Source organism: Ahaetulla prasina, chromosome 3 (assembly GCF_028640845.1).
Source record: "Ahaetulla prasina isolate Xishuangbanna chromosome 3, ASM2864084v1, whole genome shotgun sequence".
Classification (NCBI taxonomy): Eukaryota; Metazoa; Chordata; class Lepidosauria; order Squamata; family Colubridae; genus Ahaetulla; species Ahaetulla prasina.
This window is the reverse complement of record NC_080541.1, coordinates 90,916,183-90,942,357: the sequence shown is the minus strand read 5'-3', so window position 1 is coordinate 90,942,357 and position 26,175 is coordinate 90,916,183. Positions and strand designations below refer to the sequence as shown.

The 26,175-nt window shown below is 39.4% G+C and overlaps 1 protein-coding gene across 2 annotated transcripts in view; it reads right to left on the bottom strand.

Moving 5' to 3' along the window:
- The window catches only part of CDH9 (cadherin 9), a 156,624-nt gene that overhangs the window by 4,491 nt on the left and 125,958 nt on the right, over window positions 1-26,175 (bottom strand). For both annotated transcript variants that reach the window (XM_058178048.1, XM_058178049.1), the window contains 3 exons: window positions 25,732-25,853; window positions 1,826-1,943; window positions 1,477-1,728 (listed from right to left, as the gene is read on the bottom strand). In XM_058178048.1, the coding sequence (XP_058034031.1) occupies window positions 1,477-1,728; window positions 1,826-1,943; window positions 25,732-25,853 (492 nt within the window). The remainder of the gene's footprint in view (window positions 1-1,476; window positions 1,729-1,825; window positions 1,944-25,731; window positions 25,854-26,175) is intronic.

Below are 26,175 nucleotides of genomic sequence, written 5' to 3'. Positions count from 1 at the left end.
AGGAACTTTTTCTGCAACCGACAAGGGCATCAAGGCTTTCCTGAAGGCCTCTGCAGCCGATAAAAGAGCTCTGGATTGATCTAGAGCAGGGGTCTCTAACCTTGGTCCCTTTAAGACTTGTGGACTTCAACTCCAGAGCAAAGCTGGCTGCAGAACTCTGGGAGTTGAAGTCCACAAGTCTTAAAGGGACCAAGGTTGGAGACCCCTGACCTAGAGCTCTGTTATCGGCTGTAGAGGCCTTTAGGAAAGCCTTTCTAGCCTTGCTTTCTGCAAAAGAAGTGGGCCAGCAAGGCAGGTGTCAGGATGTGTGAGGCAACTGTCCAAAGGTGAGAAGTAGGGCAGCTCCACCCCACCATCTCCAGCTTAATTTTTACCTGTGTGCCTCACCCCACCCAATGCACCCTGGAATGGGTGGGCTCTTAATTAGGGCTTAAGTTGGGGGGGGGGGTAGAGCTTATATTGGGTGTAAGTGTAAAAATCTACTTAGGGCTTATTTTCAGAATAGGTCTTTTTTGGGGGGAAACATGGTATATAACATGTGATTATTTCAAGAAGTAAGTGAATGTCTGTTTTGCAATAAGAATAATGGTGGAGTTTTGATTTTAGTAATACAAATATCACCACTGTGATAAACAGCTGATTTGGGAGCATTTACCACTGAGTAAAACTATCCTCATGAGATGAAAGGAGATCCTGACATAAGTCACCTTGAACCTCTAAAGAAATGGCAGCTGATAAATCTAAATAACTAAATTTTAAAAAAAAGACTTAAAAAAATATCAACTTTAATCCCTAGCAATTAGCAGTTTATTGCTATCAACAGCAGTTCCCATCTACCAGGGACCTCAGAACATGCAGTACTAATGAGCAAAATTGTTTACACATTAAGTATCTGGCAGAATCTCTCTATTTTTTTTTTTTTGGAAACTGTATAAATTACTGTTGAATATAAAAATCAAATTTGAGTCAGACCATCCTCTATATCAGAACTATCTTTAGAAATATTCCATTTTAAAACCAACCCTTAAATAACTAAGGCAACATGCTAAGTGCAGCCCATTGGTGATGTATGGTAGTCCACCATTCATTCTCAGTCAATATTTGGATTGTGCTGCATCCTTGGCTTTACAAGACTGAGAGTTCTCCAGCACCTAAATGCTGGAGAACTAACCATTTGTGAAAGCCTGGATTAAAGAGATTCTTCTGAAAATTTAGTCTCCTTGAAACAATTTTTGTTAGTTGCAAAGTCATGGCTGACCTATTGTGACCCCATGGACAATTTTCTTCCAGGCCTTCCTGTCCTTTACCATCCCCTGGAGACCATTTAAGCTCACACCAACTGCTTCAGTGACTCCATCCATCCACCTCATTCTCTGCCATTCCGTTCTTCTGTTGCCCTTCTGTTGCCCTCAATCGTTCCCAGCATTTGAAACAATATGCAGCTACAAAGAAGGAAAAAGGAAACGGTCCACTTACTCAACAGAATAATGATGCAGAGTAGAATGGCAATGAGTGCGCCTGTGCTAAGGCCTGCCGGAAGGAGCAAAGCTTCAGCGTTACAAGACTGCATATTTCCCCTGCTGTCACAGGCACACACTCTGATGCTCAGTGTGCCCGTGCTACTCTGGATAGGGTAGTCATTGTCAAATATTATTACTGGCAGGAGATAAGTGCTCATTTTACTGCGACTATATCCATTCCGTCGGGTTACAACGCCTGCTGTGTTATCTGCACCAGAAGAACCAAAGACATGGAAAATTATATTTAAGACATTGTCTACAAAGGACTCCAAGTGTAACATAGAGAGCCAATAATGAAAGCCCACCTTTGTTATCCACAATAGAAAAGTTTGGATGGACTGTGTATTCTGGCACCAGTTCAAAAAAAAATTTGTGTCCACGTGGTGGTTCATCTTTATCCACAGCACTAACGGTTTGTATCAGCTGCAAGGAAATAATTATATGTTGTCAGGCCATATAAATGTTACATCTTTTGCTTCGTAGCATAATCTGTTCAGCTAAATACCTGTAGCAGTGTAGAAAGAACCACATGGATGGACTTTTACTATGGTTTTACTGAGTTTAGCAGATCTACATACAAAGGAGCTCTAGCACAATTTCCCACTGCTGTGGGACTGTTCCTTGTGATTATCCATCTGTCGCTCAAACATAATAGCTTTCAAGCAAAGGGCCAAATAACTTCTGTGGGTTTCTGAAAACTAATAAAATTTATTTTTTAAAAAATAAATAAATAACAAATCCCCAATTTTAGCATTCCCAAAGTTCCAAAATGTGTAATCACAGGGACATTTTGGTATATCATAGGCCATATTCACAGTTCAAGTGGGGTAACAAGGAAACCTTACATTAAGCTAGCATCCTGTATGTGAACTATAGCATATTGCGCAGAATATTTTGAAGTGTGCAGGATGTGTACGATAGATGTTCCTTTCTTTTTTTTAAAAGCCATTTTCTACCTTTTCTTAATTATTGTACTTTCCATATATAATAACCAAGCTTATCTGGGTGAATGGTTTGCAGGTGGACAAAACATCTATAACACAAAATTATAAAACAATGACAGCAAAACTGTAGGAAAAACATATTAACAATAGGAGCTGGAAACTGTTGGCAACACATAAACCAAATTTAAAACTAGCAGCAGCTGCAGGGGGAAAAAAAGACTTAAGAATATGCAAGCAAGGATATTAGAGGATTGGGCGGAAAAAAAATCAGAATCATTAGTGCTCCAAAGACTCAAATATTAGGCAAGTTTTTCTTAGGAAACCATTCTACTAAAGATATCCAAGATCTGTAGTAGCAGGAACTTTAGACAGAGGAAGAACAATGACCTAATATCAGCGGTGAAATCTGATCAGATCTATCCGGCTTGCATGAAATGGTAGGGCTGGCAACGTGAGGCTCTGCCCACCCGCCAGGATGTCATTACATCCCGTTTTTGACCTTCTGCGCATGTGCAGAAGGCTCTGCGCATGCGCAGAAGAGGCAGGTGCGCTCACATTTCCGAACTGGTAGCGAAGGTGAGTGCATTTCACCGCTGCCTAATATTCTGATCTTACGATAAACGGGGGTGGGGGGAATTGTATGATAAACTGGCAGTCTGGATCCAACCAGGTTAATGTCTTTCAGATAAAAACCAGCACCACCAGTCCAAAACAAAGTCCTTCAGGAAAAGTCCTTCGGCCTTATCACAAACCTTTGTCTTCTGTGGCACCCTGCCAAAGGCTTTTCTTGGCAAGAACCCCATGAAGAAACAGGAGACAAGAAACAATTGCAGCAATGTTGCTTTCCTACAAAGAACCCAAGAGTTGCTGCTCTTTTAAGCTTTATGGGAGGGGCCAATCATCTCCTGGCCTTATTCCCAAGTCTTCCTTTTTGTTTTAGCTGCTCTTGCCTTCTGGCAGCTCTTTGCATACATGCACTAGGAACAGGCTCCTCCTGTTCCTCTGCCACTCTGCTGTCTGCCTCTGGAGGCTCCGGAGTCCGTGCATCGCTCCCAGATGGCCCTGGCCCCATCTCTGCCTTCGATGCAGAGCCCTCGTCTGGGCCTTCCCCTGACTCCAGGACTGACCCATTGTTTTCCCCAGCCTCCTCACTGTCCGACTCCGCTATCAGCTTCGTAGCCTGCTGGTGGACCACAACAGGTGGATTGACTCTCACTCACAAGGAGTATTTTTTTTTTGTCTGTACTGTTTCTAAGATTAATGGCTCTAATTCAGCCCATTGCTTTGTCCAGGTATTGGATGAGAGCGTCAACTTTGTCTCACTTATTCCAGAAGGAAAGGACTCTTGGGTCTCCTTTTCCACACTTTTCCTACTGGCAGAATGGAAAAACAACTATTTCTGGAGGACAGAATCCGATAACATTGCCCTCTATTAATCCTCTACTCTCTGTTAAAATGACCCCAGGACTTGTTTTTTTTATTTTTATTCTAAAGTACACTTTTCCATTTTACGTTGCCTCAAGTGCATTTCAGATAACACATGTCAGCAGTTCATTGATTATTCTGTAGAGAAAATAACGCCTCTTCAACTGCCTCTGTACTTACCATGCTTTCTCTTTCCTTGTAATTCTGCCTTTACCAATTCTGCAATAATACAATGTTTGCAACACTTGCCTTATAAATAGAGTGTTGCTGATTATAAAGCTGGCGGGTTTTTTAATTACTATTTTTAACTCTTTCTTTTTTTTAAAAAAAAAAGGGATCCCCCTGCACCCCCCAATCTTCTTTGTGACTGGTTTGCCACTGGATATATTGCCAATTCTGCAGGTACTTAATAGATAAAGATAGACAGCTCAAAGAAAGAAAATTAGTATTAAAAATAAATTATACCAGGTTTTGAATGAGCAACATATTATTCAGAAGATAAGGGCTTTAGCCACAGTGAAAGTATAGCAGTCATTGTAATAGTAATTCTAAACAGCATGAGAAAAATATAATGAAATAAAAAAGTATTTTTTTTTACATGCACATGCATTTTGATGCTTTATGTTTGTGTGTGTGTGTGTGTGTGTGTACACAAACATACAGTATATACACATATATTTAAGTTTAATACATAAAGTTTAATTAAGTTTAAGCCAGTGGTGAGATTCAGCCAGTTCACACCTGTTCGGGAGAACCGATTGTTAACTTTCTAAGCAGTTTGGAGAACCGGTTGTTAGAAGAAATCTTATTTTGTTTTTTTCCACTTTACAGGGCTAATCCTGTAAGGAAGGCAGGAAGGAAACATTCTGGTGTTGTTTCTAGCCTAATCTTTATGGCCCTGCTTACAGAAACTGCCTCTCTGGTTAACCCTTATTACATTGTAACAGCTAAGGAGAAGCACCCATCGACGTGAGTGACATTGAGTTAGCCACACCCACAGTCACATGACCACCAAGCCACTCCTACCAAGCTGGTCATTAGGGCAGAGAACTAGTTGTTAAATTATTTGAATCCCACCACTGGTTTAAGCATATTTGATGAGTGTGTGTGCGCATGTGTACATGAACACAAGCACAAAGACATACAAATATATATGCCCAGGAATATACCCAGAGGAAGGAAAGTTGTTGGGTATTACTTTCCTGGAAGGAAAATGTAGAAGAGCTCAGCAACAAGGAATTGTCCAGAGGAAGGACAATTGCAAGCTGTTGCCAAAATATTTCTCTACAGGATTTCTTAAGTTGTCTTTAGATCAGGTCAGTCTAAACACTGCTTAAATGATAAAAATGTGGATATACTGTTCTTTGGTTTAAAAACATACCTTGTAATTTCTTTATATAATCTTATAAAAAAATAGTGCTTTCAAGGAAAGCTACAGGCAATTTAAAGCATGAATGATGAAAAGAAAGTGCCTCCTAAGTCCAGCCTATCTAAATTATATTTCTGGTCCTTAAGCTTAGAAACTTGTCACTGCGATATTTTCCTTCCTTCCTTCCTTCCTTCCTTCCTTCCTTCCTTCCTTCCTTCCTTCCTTCCTTCCTTCCTTCCTTCCTTCCTTCCTTCCTTTCTTTCTTTCTTTCTTTTTGCCTTGCAAATCCGTACCTTCTGCATAATAAACTGCTACTGCAATAATGTATACAGTTCAGGTATACTGTCTGTAAAATCTGCACATTGCTTTGTGTTTTATAGTGGGCATTCTCCTAGAAATTCATAGAAAATGGCTTATTCCTAGCTGCAGCTAGTAAGTTACAGTGCACTGAAGAATTCTCAGATTGGCAAGCTCAGGAGTGACCTTCTGAAGTCTCCAGTCACTTTGAGAGCCTTGTGTGACAATTATAGCCACTCCACATGTGCTGCCCCACCGTCAAACACATTTCAAGTCTCCGTTCAAGTCCTTGAGATGAAACAAAATGCTCAGCTGGAGTTAGAGAGGGCACTGTGAAAATGATCCGCAGCTGAAGATTTCTACTGGCAGACAAATCAAGTCCATTTTGCCTTTCACTGAATAGGCACCAACACTGAACCACAAAGAGTAAGATTAGAAAAGTGGCAAGGAATGCTTTACAAGTGAAATGAACAATGAAATAGGTAGGTTGACTAGGTTTTGCTCTATCTCAGCTCCTAATCAGCCAGATGATCCTCTTCAGAATGACTAAAAATTCAGGATGGGAACAAAGCTGATTCTAAAAAGCTAAGACACTAGAAGCACGGAATAACCCCAAACCTAACCCCACCTCAGATTACAATAATTAATAATCTACATGGCTGAATTATGGCATAATGGTTTTGAATTAAAAAAAACAAACATCTGCATCTGGTTTTGCCTGAAGCTTCCCTAAAATTCTTAGGCTTCAATGCAAATCTACTGGAAACTGTTTTCAATGCAATTGCTCTGCTTATTTGTTGGTAAGTTTTGTCAACGATGCTACTCTGAAGTCTATAAGTAGTATATAAAATTTCTCAAAGTACTGTTGGGCTGTCTGCTAAAGCAAAGCAAGGTTGTGGCATACACTTCAAAGGTAGACCGGGAAGCCTGTAACTGTGGAGTCTGCCTGGCAAGAACAAAGAATGCTTATTCACAGAGAATATCCAGGTGTAACTCTTCTGGATGGTTAGAAAGCTAATAAAAGTAAAAAAGAGTTAGGCATCTTGCAGAATTCAGCTAGGAGTTAGGAATAGAGATGGTCTGGAGCAGAGGTGGATTTCAGCAGATTCTGACCAGTTCTGGAGAACCGGTACTGGAAATTTTTAGTCGTTCAGAGAACCGGTAGTAAAAATTCTGACTGCCCCCGCCCCCATCTGCCTCCTGAGTCCCAGCTGATCGGGACAAAATGGGGATTTTGCAGTAGCCTTCTCCTGGATTGGAGAGGGAATGGAGATTTTACAGTATCCTTCCCTTGCCATGCCTACCAAGCCACTCCCACCAAGCCACGCCCACAGAACTGGTAGCAATTTTTTTTTACACCCACCACTGGTCTGGAGTAAATAGAATATATATTAGATAACTCCTGAAGCATTCCTTAGCTAAGATATAGGAATAGGTATGGCTGGCGACCAATCGAATAATTGTTAAATCATTACTAAAATTTATTTATTTATTTATTTATTATATTTGTATACCGCCCTTCTCCCGAAGGACTCAGGGTGGTTCACAGCCAATAAAAAACACAATACATAGAATACGAATTAAAAACTATATAAAAAGTTGATTCAATAACGGCCTAAAAATTTAGATACAATTTAAAACCCCATTTAAAACCCCCAATTAAAACCCATAAATTTAAAAAACTAACCCAGTCCTGCGCAGATGAATAAATGCGTTTTAAGCTCGCGACGAAAGGTTCGGAGGTCCGGAAGTTGACGGAGTCCCGGGGGGAGTTCGTTCCAGAGGGCGGGAGCCCCCACAGAGAAGGCCCTTCCCCTGGGCGTCGCCAGACGACACTGTCGTGCCGACGGCACCCTGAGGAGTCCCTCTCTGTGAGAGCGCACGGGTCGGTGGGAGGTATTCGGTAGCAGTAGGCGGTCCCGTAAATGTTTATTAGATGATATTTCTCATACATCCCACCTGAACCCACCTTCTGCTTTAGTGAAAATGTATAAAGCTTTCTTAATCCTTTGTTCTGGGTTCTTGGCATTTTGGCCAAGAGTGCATTCTTGGAGTGCTTCAGTAAAAGGAAACAAAACCTGAACCTTGTGCCTGGTGTCCTTCATCGGCCTCAGCACCAGGCTCATACCCAAATTGTGAACAATAGTAGCATTCAGAAGAGCAGTAATATAAAAACTAAGCCTAATAAAACAATAAGACATAAACAAAGCAGTATTTGAAACACTGTTTAATATCTAAAGGTTTCTTGTTGTTCTTGTTAGTTGCAAAGTCGTGTCCGATCCATCGCAACCGCATGGACAACATTCCTCCAGGCCTTCCTATCTTCTACCATCCTCTGGAGTCCATTTAAGCTCATGCCTACTGCTTCAGTGACTCCATCCAGCCACCTCATTCTCTGTCGTCCCGTTCTTCTTTTGCCCTCAATCTTTCCCAGCATTAGGCTCTTCTCCAGTGAGTCCTTCCTTCTCATTAGGTGGCCAAAGTATTTCAGTTTCATCTTCAGGATCTGGCCTTCTAAAGAGCAGTCAGGGTTGATCTCCTCTAGGACTGACTTGTTTGTTTGCCTTGCAGTCCAAAGGACTCGCAGGAGTCTTCTCTAGCACCAGAGTTCAAAGGCCTCAATTCTTTGGCAATCAGCCTTTCTTATGGTCCAACTTTCACAGCCATACATTGCAACTGGGAAAACTGTAGCCATACACACTTTTGTTGGCAGGGTGATGTTTCTGCTTTTTAGTACGCTGTCTAGATTTGCCATAGCTTTCCTCCCCAGAAACAAGCATCTTTTAATTTCTTGGCTGCAGTCTCCATCTGTGGTGATCTTGGAGCCCAGGAAAATAAAATCTGTCACTACCTCCATTTCTTCCCCATCTATCTGCCAGGAATTGAGAGGGCCGGATGCCATGATCTTAGTTTTCTTAATGTTGAGTTTCAAGCCAACTTTTGCACTCTCCTCCTTCACTCGCATCACGAAGCTTTTTAGTTCCTCTTTGCTTTCTGCCATTAGAGTGGTATCCTCTGCATATCTGAGGTTGTTGATATTTCTCCCGGCAATCTTAATTCCAACTTTTGATTCATCTAGCTCCGCCTTTCTCATGGTGTGCTCCGCATATAAGTTAAATAGGAAGGGCGATAGTATACAGCCTTGCCGGACTCCTTTCCCAATTTTGAACCAATCAGTGGTTCCGTGTCCAGTTTTCACTGTTGCTGCTTGACCCGCATTCAGGTTTCTGAAGAGACAAACAAGATGGTCTGGTATACCCATCTCTTTAAGAACTTGCCACAATTTGTTGTGATCCACACAATCAAAGGCTTTAGCATGGTCAATGAAGCAGAAGTAGGTTTTTTTCTGGAACTCCCTAGTTTTCTCCTTGATCCAGCGTATGTTGGCAATTCAATCTCTAGTTCCTCTGCCTCTTTGAAATCTTGCCTGTACTTCTGGTAGTTCTCGATCCACATACTGCTGGAGCCTAGCTTGTAGGATTTTAAGCATAATCTTTCTAGCATGTGAAATGAGTGCAATGGTGCGATAGTTTGAACATTCTTTGGCATTTCCTTTCTTTAGAATTGGACTGTAAACTGACCTTTTCCAATTCTGTGACCACTGCTGAGTTTTCCAAATTTGCTGACAAATTGAGTGTAGCACTTTTACTGCATCGTCTTTTAAGATTTTGAATAGCTCAGCTGGAATACTGTCTCTTCCACTAGCTTTGTTGTTGCTCAGATTTCCTAAGGCCCATTTGACTTCACATTCTAGGATGTCTGGCTCAAGGTCAGTGACCACCCCATTGTGGTTATCAGGAATGTTAAGCTTATTCTTGTATAGTTCTTCTGCGTAATTTTGCCACCTCTTCTTAATCTCTTCTGCCACTGTTATGTCCCTGCCATTCTGGTCTTTTATCATGCCCATCTTTGCATGAAACATTCCCTTCATATCTCCAATTTTCTTGATCCTCTCTATTCTTTTGTTTTCTTCTATTTCTTTGCACTGTTCATTTAAGAATGTATTCTTATCTCTTCTAGCTATTCTCTGGAATTCTGCATTCAACTGGGTGTATCTTTCTCTTTCTCCCTTGCCTTTCGTGTCCCTTCTTTCCTCAGCTATTTGCAAAGCTTTCTCAGACAGCCATTTTGCTTTCTTGCCTTTCTTTTTCTTTGGGATGGTTTTAGTTGCTATCTCTTGTACAATGTTGCGAACCTCCGTCCATAGTTCTTCAGGCACTCTGCCTATCAGATCTAATTCCTTAAATCTATTTGTCACCTCTAATGTATATTCATCAGGGATAAGATTTAGTTCATACTTGAATGGCCTGTGACTTTTCCCTACTTTCTTCAATTTAAGCCTAAATTTTGCAAGGAGAAGCTCATGAACTGAGCCACAGTCAGCTCCTGGTCTTATTTTTACTGACTGTATAGAGATTTTCCATCTTTGGCTGCCAAGCACATAGTCAATCTGATTTCTGTGTTGACCATCTGGTGATGTCCATGTGTAGAGTCATTTCTTGGGTTGTTGGAAAAGAGTATTTGCTATGACCATCATATTATCTTGACAGAATTCTGTCAGCCTATGCCCTGCTTCATTTTGTACTCCAAGGCCAAACTTGCTTGTTATTCCGGTTATCTTTTGGCTTCCTACTTTAGCATTCCAATCCCCCATGATGATAAGGACATCATTTTTTGGTGTTAATTCTATAAGGTGCTGTAGGGCTTCATAGAACCGGTCAATTTCATCCTCTTCAACCACACTGGTTGGGGCATAGACTTTGACTACTGTGATATTGAATGGTTTGTCTTGGATTCGAAGTGAGATCATTCTGTCATTTTGGGGATTGTATCCCAGTATTGCTTTTCCTACTCTTTTAGAATAGAATAGAATAGAATAGAATAGAATAGAATAGAATAGAATAGAATAGAATAGAATAGAATAGAATTTTATTGGCCAGGTGTGATTGGACACACAAGGAATTTGTCTTGGTTCATATGCTCTCAGTGTACATAAAAGAAAAGATACGTTCATCAAGGTACAACATTTACAACACAATTGATGATCAATATATCAATATAAATCATAAGGATTGCCAGCAACAAGTTATAGTCATACAGTCATAACAGTCATAAGTGGAAAGAGATTGGTGATGGGAACTATGAAACGATTAATAGTAGTGCAGATTCAGTAAATAGTCTGACAGTGTTGAGGGAATTATTTGTTTAGCAGAGTGATGGCCTTCGGGAAAAAACTGTTCTTGTGTCTAGTTGTTCTGGTGTGCAGTGCTCTATAGCGTCGTTTTGAGGGTAGGAGTTGAAACAGTTTATGTCCAGGATGCGAGGGATCTGCAAATATTTTCATGGCCCTCTTCTTGATTCGTGCAGTATACAGGTCCTCAATGGAAGGCAAGTTGGTAGCAATTATTTTTTCTGCAGTTCTAATTATCCTCTGAAGTCTGTGTTTTTCTTGTTGGTTTGCAGAACCGAACCAGACAGTTATAGAGATGCAAATGACAGACTCAATAATTCCTCTGTAGAATTGGATCAGCAGCTCCTTGGGCAGTTTGAGCTTACTGAGTTGGCGCAGAAAGAACATTCTTTGTTGTCCTTTTTTAATGATGTTTTCGATGTTAGCTGTCCATTTGAGATCTTGCGATATGATAGAACCCAGAAATTTGAAGGTTTCTACTGTTGATACTGTGTTGTCAAGTATTGTGAGAGGTGGAAGTATGGAAGGGTTTTTCCTAAAGTCTACCACCATTTCTACGGTTTTGAGTGTGTTCAGTTCCAGATTGTTTTGGTTGCACCACAAGGCTAGTCGTTCGACCTCTCGTCTATATGCGGATTCGTCATTGTCTCGAATGAGACCAATCACTGTTGTGTCATCTGCAAACTTCAGTAGCTTAACAAATGGATCATTGGAGATGCAGTCATTGGTATACAGAGAGAAGAGAAGTGGGGAGAGCACACAGCCTTGGGGGGCCCCTGTGCTAATTTTATTGATTATGAAGGCTACTTCATTTCTTCTGAGGGATTCTTGCCCAGAGTAGTATACCTGATGGTCATCTGAATTAAATTCACCCATTCCTGTCCATTTTAGTTCACTGATTCCTAAGATGTCGATGTTCAGTCTTGTCATCTCTTGTTTGACCACATCCAGCTTACCTTGATTCATGGATCTTACATTCCAGGTTCCTATGGAGAAAATATATTTACAGCATGGGACTTTCCTTTCACCACCAGATACATACACAGCTGAGTTTGGCCCAGTCGCTTCAATCTTTCTAGTGCTACTAGTAGTAGTCCTCCCCTCTTCCCCGGTAGCATATTGGACACTTTCCGACCTGAGGGGCTCCTCTTCCAGCGTCATATCTTTTTCCCTTTTTGTACTGTCCATGGGGCTTTCATGGCAAAGATACTGGAGTGGGTTGCCCTTTCCTCCTCCACTGGATCACGTTTTGTCAGAACTCTCTGTTATGACCTGTCCGTCTTGGGTGTCCCTGCATGGCATAGCTCATAGCTTCAGTGAGCTACGCAAGCCCCTTCAACACGACAAGGCAGTAATCCATGAAGGGGAAAGGTTTCTACAGAAGGCTAAAAAAGGGTGAAGGCCATTTTTGAACTAAGCTCTTTTTAAAAAGAGGGCTGTCATTGAGAACACCATTCTCTTTCTCCCTTCATACTGTATCGCCTTATAGGAAGGCTTTCAACCAGTGGTGGGATTCTACTGGTTCTACCCAGTTCAGGCGAACTGGTAGTGGCAGCAGCGGGAGGCTCCACCCACCCACCCAGACATCATCACGGACACTCTGCACATGTGCAGAAGGCTCTGCACATGCGCAGAGGTGGCCCACACGCTCACATTTCCAAACTGATAGCAAAGGTAAGTAAATACCACTACTGCTTTCAACATAAAACCTCTTTGAACCAATATTAAGCAGGTAGAAATATATGTGTGCATGAGTTGTATGTACATTTTTGTGGCTTTTCTTTAGAAGCTGAAGAGGATATTGCATTTTCTTCTCCCAATAACAATCCTATGACATAGATTCAGCTAAGAAAGTCATCCAGAAAGCTCATGTGCATGAGGGATGAACCTGAACCTGGGTTGTCCTGCTATCTTAACCAGTGGTGGGATTCAAATAATTTAACAACCGGTTCTCTGCCTTAATGATTTCTTCCAACAACCAGTTCACCAAACTGCTCAGAAAGTTAACAACCGGTTCTCCCAAAGTTGTGCGAACTGGCTGAAGCCCACCACTGATCTTAACATCTTGATCCTATATAATTTTGGGTCATATTGGTTTTACAATGCTTGTTGTTGCTTTGCTTTTGCTCTGTAAAATTTTGATATAGAGACTGTTAATAATGTACCTTTTTCCCAAATGTAAAATGGTTCTTTTCTTGTTTGTTTGTTTTTGATAACACACTCATGGACATAGCTTTTGTGTTCGTTTTTCAGAAAGAACTGATTGTTTTGTACAGTTTGAATACAGATAGAGGCTAGCAGTCTCCATTCAGTGCCTTTTGTTTGTGTTGTAGTGCAGTCTATTTTGGCAGATCATGAAAATCCATTCCTGCAAAAACTTGCAATAGATTTTTCATTCAGTGTTTTTCCCATTTGCTGTTTGTGACATAAATCATATATTAGGGATATTGGTCCAAACGGGTACTCTCGAATATGTGAAACTCCAGCTTCAATTTTTTCTTGACAACACATGACAGTTAGCTAAGGCTGATTGCAATAGTCATATAAAATATCTTTAATATAGCAGGTTGGAGAAATTGCTGAAACCAAAACAGAAGGAGGAGGAGGAGGAAGAGGAGGAGGAGGAGGAGGAGGAGGAGGAGGAGGAGGAGGAGGAGGAGGAGGAGGAGAAGAAGAAGAAGAAGAAGAAGAAGAAGAAGAAGAAGAAGAAGAAGAAGAGGAAGAGGAAGAGGAAGAGGAAGAGGAAGAAGAGGAGGAGGAGGAGGAGGAGGAGGAGGAAGAGGAAGAGGAAGAGGAAGAGGAAGAAGAAGAAGAAGAAGAAGAAGAAGAAGAAGAAGAAGAAGAAGAAGAAGAAGAAGAAGAAGAAGAAAACTACCTATGCCCCCAGCCTGAAAAAATATAAAGTTTAGAAGAAAAGGTTGTTGTTGTTGGATACAAATTATATAATAATAATTATGGCACAACTATACTAATAATTCCAGTATTATGTCACACTTTAATAAAGATACCAGGCAGGGAACACGAACATATAAGCATAAAAATAGGCCAAATACTCAGTGAACAAGAAAATAGGGTCAATAGTATTTCTGAATATTATTTACTCTTACTTATATAAGATATATAAGATAATTATATAATATATAAGTAATACTTACTCTTATTTCCTCTTTAAAAAGTGTTTGCCATTCTTTCTAATAAGAACTATATTTGGGGCAAAGGTACAATCCTTCATTGATTGACTGCCATTAAGTTGGTGCTGATCTTAGCAGTCATATACTGTAGATAAATGTTCTTCAAGATAATATGCATTAGAGATTTCTCAAGAGAGCTAGGTCTTACCACTATGTGTCAATACTATATTTTGAAAAACTCATTTGCTCCTTGAGTGTCTTGAGAACTCTGGATTGATTTGTTCAATGATCTATTTACTTTATTGTGTTGTTGTGGCTAACACAAAATCTGCCTCTTGCACATCTCCCTCACACCCTCATCCACCTTCACTATCTCCATTTCACCTCTTGTGCAATCTCTTGTACATATTTGCTGATCTGCACCATGTCTGTTGTATAGGCTCTTGTATTCTCTCATGAACTCCTTGCACCAGAGGTGGGTTTCAGCAGGTTCTGACCAGTTCTGGAGAACCGGTAGTGGAAATTTTGAGTAGTTTGGAGAACCGGTAAATACCACTTCTGACTGGCTCCATCTCCATCTATTCTCTGCCTCCTGAGTCTCAACTGATTGGGAGGAAATGGGGATTTTGCAGTAACCTTCCCCTGGAGTGAGGAGGGAATCGAGATTTTACAGTATCCTTCCCCTGCCATGCCCACAGAATCAGTAATAAAAAAATTGAATCCCACCACTGCCTTGCACCCTCCCCAACCCAAGCTGAACTTCTCATGTACCCCTTGCACCCCACAACATGCCTCTCACACACATTTCATTTTAAAATATGAAGAGATTTAGTTCCTAGTTTGCAAAAAGATTGGTTCTTCTAGTTTACTCTCAGCTACACAAGACATCATAAGATCTAATAAATTGTCATGGAAACCCCTTTGCTAAGACATTACAGCCCATCTAAATCATTAGAATAGAACAGAACAAAATAGAATTATTTATTGGCCAAATAAATTGTGATCGGTCACGTAAGGAATTTGTCTCCAATGCATAAGCTCACACTGTACATATAAACAGCAAGTAATAGGTCATGTCATATATGTTGATAGTTGGGCAACTATAGACGGAGGGTGGTGAACCAAAGTGGGTAAATAACAATATGAGTGTCCTGGCACTAATGCATAATAGTGGTATTATGTCACTGTGTACATGTTGTTCTTTTTGTACCATTGCTGTTTGTTGCAGAAGCCATTGTAATGTAGTATACCTCCTTATCCAAACTTTTCCCATTTGCTTGGAAAACTTCAATGCTAGCTTTTTATAACCACAAGGACTAGAAAAAGTGATATATCATCAGTCAAAATTATTGGTTTCTGAATAATAGTCCTTCTTAGGTATTAACAATATTTTACCTTTTCAAACTTTATATAATTTACCATATAAATGCACTGTCCCTTTTTGCTTATAGTAACTATTTTTAAGTGTAGATCTTCTGATGGAGGAAAATTCCCATTCATCCTCCCACTTAATAGAGTTATGGAAAGACTATGAATAAAGATATGGCAGGAAGCACTCCAAATTTAGAATATACTGTAAATTACTTCCATTGTTCACAAAAGAACCATGTTGTGAAAGATTATTTTTTGCTTTAAATTGGTGGTTTTGCTTTTCAGAATTGCTGTTACTGCTTTAATTCAGCCTAGGATGACATCTGCAGGCACAATAAGCCAGATAGGAGTCTAAAAACTGTCAACAATTTTAATTCCTCTGTCAAGACAAAGCTTTACAACCTTTCCTGAAGCACTGTATATAAAAAGTTCTTCAGTTCTTATATCAAATCAACTATTTACCAATTTGTAGATGCTTACAAAAGCAAGATAAGCAAGTGAATTAGGGAGACTAGTAATAAGATCACTTACAGTTCCAGAGAATGTCAGAAGGAATTGTCCTAGAAGTTATATTTTATCAATTTGTCTTTAAAAAAAAAATAGGTCCGTGTTATCGATTATGAATTCTTTCAGGTTTTGTGGAAATGACTTTGAATTTTTTTATTGATAGCTTTTTAAAAGGTAAAGGTTCCCCTCGCACATACGTGCTAGTCGTTGCCGACTCTAGGGGGCGGTGCTCATTTCCATTTCAAAGCCGAAGAGCCAGCGCTGTCCGAAGATGTCTCCGTGGTCATGTGGCCGGCATGACTAAATGCCAAAGGCGCACGAAACACTGTTACCTTCCCACCAAGGTGGTCCCTATTTTTTCTACTTGCATTTTTACATGCTTTCGAAACTGCTAGGTTGGCAGAAGCTGGACAAGTAACGGATAGATTATAACGGATAGATAAAAAGATAGCTTTTTAAAGATGTTTTATTCCTGCCTTTATGATTTTTAGGAATAAGTCAGGCAGTGAACATAATCACCATACCTTCTTCCTCCTATCTCCCTCACAACAAACCCATCAAGTGAGCTGGGTTGAGAAAGAGTGACTGGTGCAGAGTCATCAAGATGGCCTTGATGCCTAAATCAGGATTAGAACTCAGTCTCCTAGTTTTTTTTTTATAAATGCCCTAACAATTGGATTGAACTGGATGATGATGACAATATATAAAATACACATTAAAGGGAACTGATTCTATAAATACCAGACTTTCATACCACTTTCCTAATAATCAATAATCCTCAGGATTAGAACTCACAGTCTTCTGGTTTTTTAATAAGTGCCTTAACAATTGGATTGAACTGGATGACCATGACAATATATAAAATACACATTAACGGGAACTGATTCTATAAATACCAGACTGTCCTAATAATTAATTTTTATGAAGCATCCTTATAGAAGAACATTCCTCACTTGAGTCACTTTGTGTGTGCTTTTTTTTTTACAAAATGAAATAAAAAGTAAAAATGATATAAAGTGTATAGCAAGCTGCAAGCCCATAGGCTTTACATGATATATAAAGACAAGACCATTACTGCAAATCAAAAGATATAAATAATAGACATGCGAATGGAATCTGGACATTTTATAATAAAAACTCCCCAAAATTACAGTTACCAGCTGTACACTGACGATACGCAGCTGTACTTTTCCACCCCGGGCCACCCCAACGAAGCTGTCGAAGTGCTGTCCCGGTGCCTGGAAGCCGTACGGGTCTGGATGGGGAGAAACAGACTCAAGCTCAATCCTTCCAAGACGGAGTGGCTGTGGATGCCAGCACCCCGGTACAGTCAGCTGCAACCGCAGCTGACTGTTGGGGGTGAGTCATTGGCCCCAACAGAAAGGGTGTGCAATTTGGGTGTTCTCCTGGATGGGCGGCTGTCGTTTGAAGATCATTTGGCGGCCCTCTCCAGGAGAGCTTTTTACCAGGTGCGCTTGGTTCGCTAGTTGCGCCCCTTCCTTGACCGGGATGCCTTATGCATGGTCACTCATGCTCTGGTCACTTCTCGTTTGGATTATTGCAATGCTCTCTACATGGGGCTACCCTTGAAGTGCACTCGGAGGCTTCAGTTAGTTCAGAATGCAGCTGCGCGGGTGATCGAGGGAGCCATACGTTGCTCCCGTGTAACACCGCTCCTGCGCAGTCTGCACTGCGCAGTCTGCACTGTGGTCTTTCGGGTGCACTTCAAGGTTTTGGTTACCACCTTTAAAGCACTCCATGGCTTAGGGCCCGGGTACTTACGGGACCGCCTGCTGTTACCTTATGCCTCCCACCGACCCGTACGCTCACACAGAGAGGGTCTTCTCAGGGTGCTGTCCGCCAAGCAATGTCGGCTGGCGGCCCCCAGGGGAAGGGCCTTCTCTGTAGGAGCACCTACCCTCTGGAACGAACTTCCCCCTGGTTTGCGTCAACTACCTGACCTTCGGACCTTTCGCCGTGAATTGAAAACGCACTTATTTATTCAAGCGGGACTGGCCTAAATTTTTTAAACTTTTTGAATTTTAAATAATTTTAATTGGGGTATTTTTATGAATTGTATGGGTTAAATTTGATGGTTTTATATTTTCAGCCATTTATAGAATATGTTATTTTAAGTCTCTGTTTTAATTTGTATATTGGATTGTTTTTATAATCTGGCTGTACACCGCCCTGAGTCCTTCGGGAGAAGGGCGGTATAAAAATCTAAATAATAAATAAATAAATAAAATAATGGCAAACATATTTTGAAAGAAAGACAACATATTTAATTAAAAAAAATCTCAAAGTTTAGATATGAGATGGAGTGAAAGTTTCTGAACTCTTTTGTATAAGAGGATATATTGGAAGATGAGACATTGTACCAGGGGTGAAATCTAAAAATTTCCCCTACTGGTTCTGTGGGTGTGGCTTAATTGGTGGGCGTGGCTTGATGGCCAGATGGCTGGCTGGGCGTGGCCAATAACAATAATAATAACAACAATAATATTATTGTTGTAAAAATAATAAACAAAGTATAAAAAACAATAAGAGGTACCAAAAATCAATTTTCACACTTTGCACATACACAACGCAACACAACACAACACAACTGACTCACACACACTGTAAAAGCAGCTGCACTTCACACTTCACACAGCTACAAAAAGCTCAAAAACCAACTTTCACACTTTACACACACACAACACAACTGACACACACACACACACACACAATACCACATACAGCTTTCTGAGATTTTGTGTGTTTGTGTAGTTAGAGTGAAACACTACAGAAACACACCAAATCTCAGAAAGCTGCACAAATATTTTATTTTATTTTATTTTATTTTATTTTATTTTATTTTATTTTATTTTATTTTATTGTGGACTTCAATTCCCAGAGTTCCTCAGCAAGCAAAGCTAGACAGCATTAATCACTCAGTGATGAAATAGATTAGCTAAGTTTAGATTGGTTCAGTCTTGTGCTAAAAGCGAAACTGGGGCTTTCGGGCTATGAGCAGAGCCATGAGGTCGATCAGTAATCAGGTAAGTGGCTTAGACTCTTTTAAAAGGAGTTTTTCTACATGTTTTCTACAGAAAACATGTTTTTTAAGGTTCTTCTGATGAGGAACTCAGGTGAGATCCCCAGAGTAGCCTTTAAATATTTTTTTTTAAAGTTTAAAGTCTCTGTGGATCTCAGCTGAGGGGCGGGATCCTCAAAGGCTTTTTTTTACTTTTAAAGGCATGTTTCGGCTGAAGCAAAACCGGCTTTTAAAAGTAAAAAAAAAAATTCTCTGCAGATGGTGGGGCTCAGCAGAGGCAGGGAGGGCGGGGCCAGGGATTTTTGCTACTGGTCCTCCAAACCAGCAGCTGCCATCGCTACCTAATCAGGAGAGCCGGTGCGAACTGGGAGCATTTCACCTCTGCATTGTACTCACAAATATGCTCTTCTATTGTGTCATTGTGGGGGGGAACTATGGTTTAGTATGAGACAAAGATCATTTGACCAATCTGAATGTTATTTTTTCCCCTCACTTCTTGGTAAAGCCTTGATAAGGCCACCTCAGGAAGCCATCTAAGGGGGTGGAGGGGAAGAGGCAGGTTAAAGTTCTCAGTAAAAGTAATATTAGGAGGCAGTGTAAGTGATATAAAAAGACAAAGTGTAATAGGAATACTATATTATAAAATCCATCTCTACATAAGTTTTTAAAAAAGGGACTTGTGTAATTGCCTTTACACAAGGCAGTTACATCATCCATTTCTGTATTTAGTTGCCTTTTTGGTAAATGTTGTCTTTATCTTAAATAAGAACTAGGAAAGCTTTACATTCCTAGTGCTTTGAATACTGGTAGAAAATGAAAGGTTTAATGTTAGAAGCCACAATAACATTAACATGATGATTTATGTCCCATGACAGCACAGCCCAAAAGATGTGATTGTGTATTCTGCACAGTTGCATTATGTTGTCTGTCAGAAATACCCTATTTTTTGTAGTATAAGACACACTGGAGTATAAGACACACCTTAGTTTTTGGGGAGGAAAATAAGAAAAATGCTGATTGGCAGGTGGATTGGCCTCCCGGAATACCCCCAATCAGCTGTTCCTAAAGGTGAATTTTAGCAACAGGTTCCTTGGTTGTGAGCTCTGTGCCTTCCTTTTTTTCACCTTCTGAAACTTCTGAAACTCCATTTCAGAAAAAAACTTTTTTTTATGCCTCTGAAAGCCTCTGAAACAGAGCTTCAGAAAAAAAACCTCTGAGGCATTTTTTTTCTGAAGCTGTTTGGAGGCTTTTTTTCTGAAGCTTCTTTCAGATGCTTTTTCAGCCTCTGAAATCTCCGTTTGAGAGGCTGGGTGGGGCTATATTTGAACTATAAAATGATCCCAGATTTTCACCCTCTTTTTTTGGGGGGGGGAGGTGCATCTTATACTCCGAAAAATACAGTAAGTAAATCACAACCCTTTTCCTTCAATAATAATGGTTACTGTGTTTTTCTAAAAAATAATAGTAAACTGTGAGTAACATCAAAAAACATAAAATTTGTTAGGCCACAATGCTTCCATTCTACTGTCTCTGAGTTGAGTTGTATTGTGCTGGCTGTAAATAGAGCCAAGCTCTAAATAATATCTGAATTCTGACTAAGGGGAAGCTTTAAAGTCACTTTAGTCAGCCTGATCTCAAGTGAGCTAAGAAGCTGGAGAGTTAAGTCAAGTCACAGCATATGGAGGAAGCTATTGAAAATGCAGTTGCGGAACGCAAAGGCCAGTTTATCTCCTTCAGAATTCTTAGTGGAGCAACTTCATTGAGGTTGCCTGAACATAAATTTTACCTGTACAAAATCAATTAATTAATCAGAGGCAAGCTAAATAACTAAACAATCCTTTAGCCAACTGACAGCCCTACTCTAAAAAAAGGACATTTGTTTGTATGTAAGTGTGCATTTGTAATCAGCCAAGCATATAATTCTTCCTACCTACACTGAACTAGCTATTGATTTTCTGCTCCATATGTAATGCCCTTAAAAAAGACAACTTTTTTTTTTCCTGTTGCAAAGCATTCTTAGTTGACCTGGTGCAAGTACTTCTGTGCAGAGAGCACAAACTGTGTTCCCAAACACGTTGCTGAGCCTCACCGAGGCAGTTGAAACATGGCAGCCAAATTACAATGCTTAATATGATAGAAGGAAAAGACCATTAACTACACAAGTGGTAATGATATTATTGATTTGTTTTACAACATCTTTAAATGAAGTTTTGTGCATTTCCCGGGGCTTGTATCTCATAAACAAAGGTAGGGAAAGGCGAGGGTGTAATCCATGATTGATTCTTGAATGTCAATTTGCATGAAAAGTGGTAATAAAAGTGTGATTTTAAAAAAGCAATTGAGGTGTTTTTTAAAAAAAAAAAAAAAATTCAGGAGGTCAATTGAACTTTTGAGTACTCATGTATATAAAAGTATAATTAAAGGAAGCTTTAATCATGTCTTTCTCTTTTCCCTAGTAATGCAATTTTTAAGGCTGTGCTGTGCATACTTTGAAAATGATTTAGAAGTCTTTTGGAAGCTCAAGAACACACTGTGCTACTCAGCGCACATGTCTTTTTTCAGGCTTCTGTGTAAGTCTGATAAGATTTCAAATGACCACACAGAGAAAAAGAAAAACTTAAAGAGAGGAAACAGACTGGAGAAAGATGAACAAAACACCCACCCACCAACAGATTGTGTAATTTCAACCAACATAAATAGCATATGTATGTATGTATGTGTATGCATTTGTGTGTGTGTGTGTAAGAGAGAGAGAGAGAGAGAGAGAGAGTGAGTGAGTACAAACACACACACACACATTGGAATGTTATTTGGACAAGAGAAGTGTGGCCAGATATTATTCATTAGAGAATAGTTAAGACCAATGGGGTGGAACTACCAGCGGGCCACACAGCAGACATATAGACCATCTTCAAATACCTTGGTATCCCAAAATTTGTTAGTATCCCTCAAATACCAAGAAATCCCAAATACCTTGATATCTCACATGGGAACCATGATGAGAAGGACAGGAAGTTAGCAACATCCAAGTACCAACAAAGGATAAGCATGTCCTAAAGAGTCAGCTCAACGGGAACAACAAGTTCCATGTCATTGACATTTCTGCCCTGCCAAATTCCCTGTCAACATAGTGAATTGGCCGAAGAAGAACATGGAGGGTGCTGATGTGAAAATTCAGAGGGTCCTCAAAATGTACAGAATATCCACCCCAAGTCCAATACTCATAAACTGTATGTCAGCCAGAAAGAAGATGGGTAGGATCTTTCTTGTGAGTGTCAAAGCCACGATCCTGAATGAAATCCAAAGCATCTGGAATAAGATGGCACCAAAAGAGGAGTGGCTGAAAAAATGCCTGACGAAGCACCAGCTATGGGTGAAAGATCAAGCAGAGGAAGTGTCATGACAATGCAAGACCCTGCATGGGATGTAGAGATAGTGGCTGACATTGGAAATCCTACCAGTGTTTGGAAAGGGCTGGACTGAACTCTGAGCATAGCAGCACAAGAACTAGCACCACATCCATAGAAGCCTGCCATGTAAAATATGATTTAATTTTTATTTATTTGGATACTCACTACAATCAAATCTTTTCACAGCTTAGATCCAGTAAATTATCCAGTACATTAAAATATCTATGGTATAAAATGAATAACATACAATAAATCTGGAAAAATATGTGTGAGCACTGCACACCAGAACAACTAGACACAAGAACAGTTTCTTCCTGAATGCCATTACTCTGCTAAACAAATAATTCCCTCAGCACTGTCAAACTATTTACTAAGTCTGCACTAGTATTAATCTTCTCATCATTCCCACCATCCATCTCCTTCCACTTATGACTGTATGACTGTAACTTTGTTGCTTGTATCCTTATGATTATATTGATATTGATTTTTTCTTGATTGCTTATTTGTACCCTATGACTGTCATTAAGTGTTGTACCTTAGAATTCTTGATGAACATATCTTTTCTTTTATGTACACTGAGAACATATGCACCAAGACAATTTCCTTGTGTATCCAATCACACTTGGCCAATAAAAAATTCTATTCTATTCTATTCTATTCTATTCTATTCTATTCTATTCTATTCTATTCTATTCTATTCTATTCTATTCTATTCTATTCTATTCAGAACCTTCTAACAGCATAACTGAGGGGCCCCAGCAGGTTCTTCTAGGAACCTACTGTATATCAGACAGATTGAGATGGGTTGAAGAGATTGTCCTGGAGTACCTCATACATAACTCATCTAGAACTTTGAAGGTCAAAACTGTCATTTGAATTGCACTTGGAAGCCAATAGAAAGCCAACACAAAAACCAAAACACAGGTGTAATGTGTTTCTGTCAGAAAGTATTTTCCAACAGCCAGTCTATTGTATTTTGGGCTAGCTCAAATGTTTTGAAGGTAGTCCCAGGTAGAGTGCATTCCAGATGTCATTACAGGACTGTTTTTCCCACTTGAAATCAGCTTGTCCACTCAGGTGATGATTCCTCATTGAAGTATGGGAATCTGAGGCCCAAACACAGTTTCTCAGTCCTAAAATAATTAGAGTAGTAGCCCTGTTTTTTGGGGGGCTACATCCCTCTAATACTTGGATTAACTAGCTTCTTCAATGATAGATGTCCAAAAACTGGCTAAAGCAGAAGTTTTGTGGAATGTAGCTTGGAAATTATTAAGATGGTGTTTAGTTTATGGTTCTATTTTTGAACTTTAAATTATTAGTTTATGTTTTTATTGCTAAGGACACACATAATTCTATATGTGTGGTTATATTACTGTTAACTTCTAAAAGCTGTTATGTATTGCCATGAAATCAAATCAACCAACCAACATCATGAGGAGTACATCTCCTTTCTTTCACTCAAAACTTTGGTGAAGGGACTTCCTGTGGTGCCGCGTCATTGATGGTGGTCTTTTTTAGATCGCAAGCCCTGTGATCTGTAGAGCCACTCAGACAGCATAAATCAGCTGTCTGGCAGCTCGGAAACCTCTCCCCCGGGCGAAGAGAGAGAGGTGAGCAAATGAGCTGAGGTAGAGCCCGTCCCTGAAAAGCCCCAGGAATGATACTGGAGGCTTGAGGGCGAGGGCTCCCTCCCAAGCTTGGGGAAGCTCTGGATCCAGGACGCCTCTGCAGAAGGCAGAGCAAAATGCCGCATCCACAGCTGCTACCAATTTTAAACTTGGAATGGATTAATAAGCAGACAGAGCAAAATCAGGAGTACTGGCAGTTGCAAGTGTCAATTTTTAACTCCCCAGTTATTTTATATAAATATTTTTTTGGAGGGTTGGAATGATCTAAGAAGATGGGATGTTCCAGCTGGATTAACAGTGAATTATAAAGGAAGAAAGTTTTGTCTTAGTACAGTTCTCAAAGCAAGAGACTTTTACACTAATATACTAGAGGCTGGAAATCCTTTATTGTTAAAAGCCAAGATGAGAATAGGTGAGAAGGCAAAAGGGTGGGAGAAGGAAGTAAAACAAATACAAGGTAAAGAGGGGCCTGTAATTGCTGAAGAAGAAATAGTAGGAAAAATAGACGAAGTAGAGGAACAAATGGGTTGGGTAACTACTAAAAAGGTACAGAGAGGAAATAAAAATGGCGCTATGCCAAAAGAGTTTTTTCTTATGGGAAAGGATAAATTATAATTGAAATTGAATATAATATAAGAAGAAAGGTTAATTTATATATGTTTTTTGTAAGAATAGTTATTGGGAGTTTATAAAAAAAATATTTGTATTTGTTTGAATTTATAATGTGAAGTTATTGGTTTATATACCCAGAGGACCCAGTTTATATACCCAGAGGACCCAGATTGTTGGGGGGGCAATAAGTTGACTTTATATATATATGGATGGTTGAATTGTTAATAATTGTATTATTTGATTTGGGAGAGTCCTGATAAAAATAGAAAGAAATATTTCATTAGGGAATGTATAAAAAATGGTTATAAAATATCTGGTAATTTATAGGGATGGAACTGGGGGAATAATTATGATTAAATGTAAATGGTATTGTTTGAATTAATAATTTGAAGGTTATAAATAAAGTGATGGAAGTATGGGGAAGAATCTGGATTAAAGTTAAATGGTATTTTTTGAATTTATAATTTAAATATTTGTGTGATTGTAGTATTGTAAATTACTTAGGATAAAATTTGATTTGGGGTTAAATAAGGTAATGATAAAAATAGAATAAGAGATGGAGTATTAAGAATTGAAAAATGATATTATTTGTTAATAAGCGTGACAGAATTATAAATTTGGTGGATTACATAAGACATTATTTTGAAGAATAATAAGGCCTAAATTGACTTTAAATTTAATGTTGGTAGTTGGACTTTCGTTACTGATATATTGGAAGATGCAGCACTGCTGATTGGACTAATTCTAATGGATTTAAGAAAGAAAACAGAAACTTTAATGTACTCAAAGAATCTACAAGAAAGATATACACTGGAATGGAAAATTGGACTGATTACATTTAAATCTAATTTTAGATTGAAGTGTTAAATAGTTTAAGAGTGATTGTAAGAATTGTATTAATGTACTTGTTTATAAGGGAAAGGGGAGTTAAGGTTTCAAAGGGAGAGGATAGATTATGGATAATGGTTTATTGGTGTAATTTAGTTTATGATTGATAGCTGCAATAACCTGTATTCTGCTCTGGGAAGTCCTGGGGGGGGGAAGGGTGGAGGGGAGGGGGAAAGGGAGAGGGAGGAGGGTGGGGGGATGGGGGGAATTAAGTGGTAAAAAATTTTGTAAAACTTTTTCAATTAAAAAAAAACTTTGGTGAAGCAAAAGAGTTGTTACAGTTGAGATTACTGAAATTTAGCATATTTTTTTTAAAAAAGTAATCAATTCGTTTTTATAATTGACACAGAGCAAAATGCTGTCACAGTTAATCAGACTCGATAATATTGCTGTATTACCTGTCCTGCTTTTGCATTCTCACAAACAAAAGTTTCATAGAACTTGGCAAACTCTGGGGCATGATCATTTATATCCAAAATCCGAATGAAGATGGGAGTCTGAGTACTTTGCTTTGGATTGCCTGAAACAAAACAGACAAGATGGAATTTGATCACAATATTATAACACTTCTTTTTCTGAGATTCAAGAATAAGCGTCAGTGACTATGGTGTAAGTATGGCACAACTCAAAGTGTATTTTAGAAATGTCATTCCAAAATAATATAATAGCAAAACAAAAACAATGTATTCCAAGAATTAGGAGCACTTTCATGGCCATCTACCGAGGGATACCAAGGAGTAAATAATGAAATATGAAATATGCCTCGTGACATCCTGACACAAACTTCATTTTTCTTAAATCATGATTTCATGCAAGTAAGTAGGGGGCAGAGCTTGCATTGT